Source organism: Arachis ipaensis, chromosome B07, assembly GCF_000816755.2.
Source record: "Arachis ipaensis cultivar K30076 chromosome B07, Araip1.1, whole genome shotgun sequence".
Lineage (NCBI taxonomy): Eukaryota > Viridiplantae > Streptophyta > Magnoliopsida > Fabales > Fabaceae > Arachis > Arachis ipaensis.
In genome coordinates this window covers 50,051,376-50,056,596 of record NC_029791.2, presented here as the reverse complement: position 1 = coordinate 50,056,596, position 5,221 = coordinate 50,051,376, and the positions used below count along the sequence as shown (strand labels likewise).

The window sequence follows — 5,221 nt, the reverse complement described above, 5'->3', positions numbered from 1 at the left end:
ATCCAACACCATAACCCATACACGTTTGTCCTTATCTTCTTTAAACCCTTGGACACACCTCCACCTCCATGCATCCCTTGGATGCCCACTTTCAATCCTCATCATTCATTTCACAACTCTCCATTACTATAAATACCACCATCCCTTATCTCTTTTTGCATCAAACTTCTTACCCTATTTTATCACTATCATCGTAGCCTCCACATCCCTCACTTCATTGTCATCACCATTCACTTATTTTCCAACCTTCCTTCTTTTACTTCCCGTTCTATCTTTTTTTTTCTTTGTTTGGGGACATACAAATCCTCTAAGTTTAGTATTAGTTTTGATCTAGTGAGCTACATAAAATATCATGGCCCCTAAGAAAGCCTCTGCTTTAAATAAAAGAAAGGGAAAGGAACCAATGGCAGCTTTATATGATTCCACAAGGTTCTTCTTCAGCTTTTATGAAAATCTCTTTTATATTGCTATGTGTGGCAAGAAGATTATTTCTAAAGGACCTTTGCATCTAAGAAGGAGGGAGTACCCTAAAATCATGGATCAAATTGGGATGAGAAAGTGGCAAGTTCTATGTGACCCTATTCTAAGGGTGGGGCAAATTTTGATCCAAGAATTCTATGCTAATGCATCCCTCACCAATGCACAAACACATGATGAAAGACCTCTAAACTACAAAAGCCTTGTGAAAGGCAAGGAAATTGATTTTAGCCCTGAGAGCATCTGAAGGATCCTTAGGTTGAGAATATCAACTTTATCATCATCAGAAGTGACATACACAGAGAGAAAAAAGCATGATCCAAGACTTTATGAAGTGATCCGAGATCTTACCTTGCCGGGTGCACAATGGATCATGGGAGCTTCGGGCAAGGCACTCCATTGAGAAGGAGTGAGCTCAAGCCAATTACAAGGGGTTGGATGGAGTTTGTATATCGTTCAATCTCACCCATAAGTAACCGATCTAAACTTACTGTTGCTAGAGCAATCATGATTCACTGCATCATGATCAGTCAAGAGGTGATAATTGACAAATTAATTCAAAATGAGATATACCACTTTTCTTCCAACCCAAGCTCAAGATCTCTACTGTGATTCCCTAGCATTATTTATCGTCTCTGTGAAATGGCTGGCACTTTCATAGAGAATGACATTCTGATTTTACTAGGAAACCCAATCACTAAGAAGACAATGAAAAAGGTAAGAGCACAACCTCCTCAAGAGGCCCAAGAAGAAGAAGCCGAGGGAGTTCAAGAGGAAGAGCACGAGGATTAAGAAGCTCACAATCAGGGTGAACCACAGTCTTAGGTCCCTCCACAACAAGGAGTAGAGTGGCAATAAATGTATTCCACAATACAAGAACTTTTTGCACAACAAGCACAATTCATGAGAGAGTTCCAAGAGCAAAAAATCTTGCAAGAAGTCCATCACAAAGAATTTCAAGATTTCAGGGCCTTGTAGAGGGCAAATCACAAAGAGTTCCAAGAATACAAGGCACTCTACGAAGCTCGGTATGACGCTGAAGAATCTTGGCGACTTCACATGCATGCCAAGATGAACTAATATACTTCGGCTCAAAATGCAGCATACCCAAACATCACTCCATATGAAAAAAGTATCCCACATCTGTAGGAAGGAGGTTAAGAGGCTAAACAAGGAGTGTGCTGAGTGGAGGGAGAGAGAAATAAAAGCCCGTGGCCTTTGGAACCCAAAAGGTAAAGCTAGTCAATCGAAGGCAGGAATTTGGGAACCAAGGGGAGCACAAGAAGAAGATGATGATGAGGGAGGCAATAATGATGAACAAGGTTATCAAATTCCCTTTTTACTTTTATTACCCATCTCTTTATATTTTTATAATTTGTTTGCCTTGCTTTATGTTGTTGCATTTGCTTTAATTGTGTTGCCTTATCCTTTGTTTTGTCCACCTAACTACTACTTGTACTTTCCTCCCAAGCACTCTAATCATATGAAAGGAGAGTTGCTTATATGGAAGAAGGCTAAATCCTATTAACAAAGTCCATTTATGAATAGTGGTGGTATATATTTGTGATTTTTATGGACTGAGCCACAAAATAATGATATTGCATAAAAGGAAAAGATGATTCCTTCTGAGCATGAGTCTTAGAAAAATATTATGAGATCTATGACGAAAAGAAAATATCCTTGAACTTGACTTGAAAAAGAAAGAAAAGAAAGAGAGAAAAGAAATAGCAACCAACAGAACAAAGAAAGAAAATCAAGAAAATCAAAGGTTGCAAAACTCTGAGGATCAATGGTTAAAGAGCCCTACTATGTGTCTGTGGTGTGATTGTCCAAGGACAGGGCTCGAGTGATTAGACCAAGGGGTGCTTTATCATCCGATAACTTGAACCAACTAGTTCGCGATTATCGATTAAAAACCCACCATCAAGAGTTCCCTTGAGACAGAGCATTTAGAAACCCAAAGCGATTCTCGACATCGATGGCGGGAAATTTAAAATCTTTGACTATATGCTTGTGGTGTGAACGTATCAAGGAGTGGCTCGGGTAATTAAATTCGAGGAATGCCTCATCACCCGGTCGGGTTACCGATCGAATTCCCACAATCAAGAGTTTCCTTTAAAATGGAGCATTTAGAGTTGTCAACCTGAAAAGCTCTCTGATGTGAAACAAGGATTCAAGGATCAATCTAAAGCTTAGAAAAGGATCTCATAATACTATCCGAGTCTTAACTCTCAGGGATCATCTATTCCTAGGAGTGCAAAACTCATTGAAGATAAAGAAAATCCAAGATGATCACAGAGGTTGTTAAACCCCACTTCCTAGAAGGACATGAACTTCAAAAAGAATTTAACCTCACTTCATTTAATACAATTCTGTTCCTTTCTATTTTCTTTTGCTTGAGGACAAGCAAAGTATTAAGTTTGGTGTCTGAAATAAGGTTGTCTAGTAGCTTAAAGCACGAGAATGTTAGACCAGGATGACTTCACCAACAGGCTTAAGTAGAACTTGTCTACTACCCGAATTTCTACCCCTGAATTCACTTTCAGGCTTTCTACTTGATAATGATAAACGTTGTCTTTTTATTTAAAGATCATACAGGGCAAGCAAGATATTTATTTTGGGCTCCAATGTGATCAATATTAAGCAAGTTAGCTAATTGAGTACGAGCAGAGGCAGAGGTATTATGGTGAAGAACACAACAGACTTGTTGAGATTCACCTTTTGACCATTGCCGCTTTCATAAATATTCAATAAACTCAAGACATTTTCACAAACCTCAAAATTAGCTTTGCAGAATAGGATCGAGTCATCAGCAAAGAGAATGTAGTTAACCTTAGAACAACACCTATGAATCTGGATACCTTAGATCGGGCTACTTTGTTCTACCTTGTGTAGCAAGAAGAAGACCTCTACACAAAATAAAAAGAGATATGAAAATAGAGGATTTCTTTGACAAATTTTTTTATTTGGTCTAAAAAAAATCAAAGAGTTAACCTTCCATAATGACAGAATAAAACACAGTCGTTATCAATTAATGTATCTAACCAATCTAACGCGAGGTGAATCCAAATTTCTCCAATATGAGAAACTCATTCTATTTAACAAATAAAGTCGCATGTATTAATTTAATATGCAAAAACAAAATGAATATAGAGGATTTCTCTCAGCACTTGACAAACTATCCCGTTGTTACCAAGCCTTTACAAGGTACATTTCAAGGACACTACAAAATGGCATTTGAAGAGGAATAATTCTATAAATATAAAGTGGAATTGATGCAGAACATTATCATAATTTATACACCACAATAAATAGCAGTAACTTATTCTATAACCATCACCCAATTTAATTTTGTGTATCTATAATCAAACATATATCATAGAAAAGTAAATCTACCAGTATACTTTTTTCATATCAGCTCCTGCGACTTCTTTGGTAATTACATTGGCCCTATGCACACCTTACGGCTACATAGGAAATGTACAAGGATTATACTATTTCCTCTATATTTTCTTTCTTTATTCCCCCCTTCCTCTTCTTTTTGGCATCCTGTGTCCAAAATTTTTTCAATGCCCAATTTTCTATGGTTGAGATTTTTATGATAATACAAAATGAAAAACATTTCATGGGTGGAATGAATATATATGAATATTATTGCCCTTCAATTCAATATTCTTGAATTAGCTTGATTGTCTCTTGTAGAAAGGTTTCTGGCAGATCAGCAATCTTTGATCACTGTCACTTTCGGTTTCAATCACCCTTGCATCCCACTTCAGCTGAGTCGTTAGAGCTCTTGCTGATTCTACTAAAGGAACTGTATCTCGAATGATAACCCAACCCTGCAAACATAATTAAATAACCAATATCAGCAGCTTCACAATCATATTATATTACATAATAATATGCAGTGATCATGAGAACCGTTTTAACTCTTTGAACTATCATAGATACTCTCAACAATAATGAAAGCAACAAAAAGGAGGGAAATTCCCATGGACAAGTAAAATCCGAATATTTAGTTGACATACCTCTGGGCGAAGCAATCTGTCAATTTCAATGAACAGATCAAGCATAGTGCATCTGCGGGGCTTGGCGAATTCAAGGGATAAAAGTCCTGCTGCATGCACCAAGTCATAGGTTCTAGGGTATGATGGAAATGCCTCACACCTACAAACCACCGAAAAATCATGTTTGTACAGAAACTACAATTTGCTGAAAACTATTCTTCATAAGAACTCATCAAAATCCTGAGCAGTGCTGGTAATTGGAAAAAAAAATTTCAAAAGAATAATGCACCATGTAAGAATTGATTTGTCTGTTATAATGAAGTCTCACTAAGGAAGAATTCAGCAGTGCATCTAAACCAGATGCAGCCAACAAAAAGGGATTGATGGAAGAGAATCACGATATTCACATTTAGAAATGAGAAATGTTAGGGGCAAACACTTTTTAACAATATTAGCCAATACTTTGAGCTAACACTTTATTTTTATACTATTAGGATTTAGGATTAAAGGTTTAAAATTTAGTATAAAAATACCTTTGTAGGCCAAGTGTTGGTCAAAGATAATAAATTTTTTTAGTCATGTAGTATTGCTCTTCAAGAATAGTTGAATAAGAAGAAAGGTAAGAGAGATTAAAATACCAATCATGCAGAATGCCAACGAAACCTCTGTCCTGGATCAAAGGAAGATGGTTTGGCCCACTCATTGAAACCACATTCATGACCCAGACAGACTTTTTA

At 36.9% G+C, this 5,221-nt stretch overlaps 1 protein-coding gene and 1 long non-coding RNA gene across 2 annotated transcripts in view; one reads left to right on the top strand and one right to left on the bottom strand.

Annotated features, from left to right (window-relative positions):
- Positions 35-3,814, top strand: LOC110265183. Its single transcript, XR_002351523.1, has 2 exons — positions 35-1,014; positions 1,163-3,814. It is a non-coding gene; the product is annotated as an uncharacterized LOC110265183 (long non-coding RNA).
- The window catches only part of LOC107609114 (probable pectin methyltransferase QUA2), a gene marked incomplete in the record, with an annotated part of 5,888 nt that continues 4,379 nt past the window's right edge, over positions 3,713-5,221 (bottom strand). Inside the window, 3 exon segments of the mRNA XM_016310951.2 lie at positions 3,713-4,316; positions 4,506-4,644; positions 5,123-5,221. Of these exon segments, the coding sequence (XP_016166437.1) occupies positions 4,158-4,316; positions 4,506-4,644; positions 5,123-5,221 (397 nt within the window).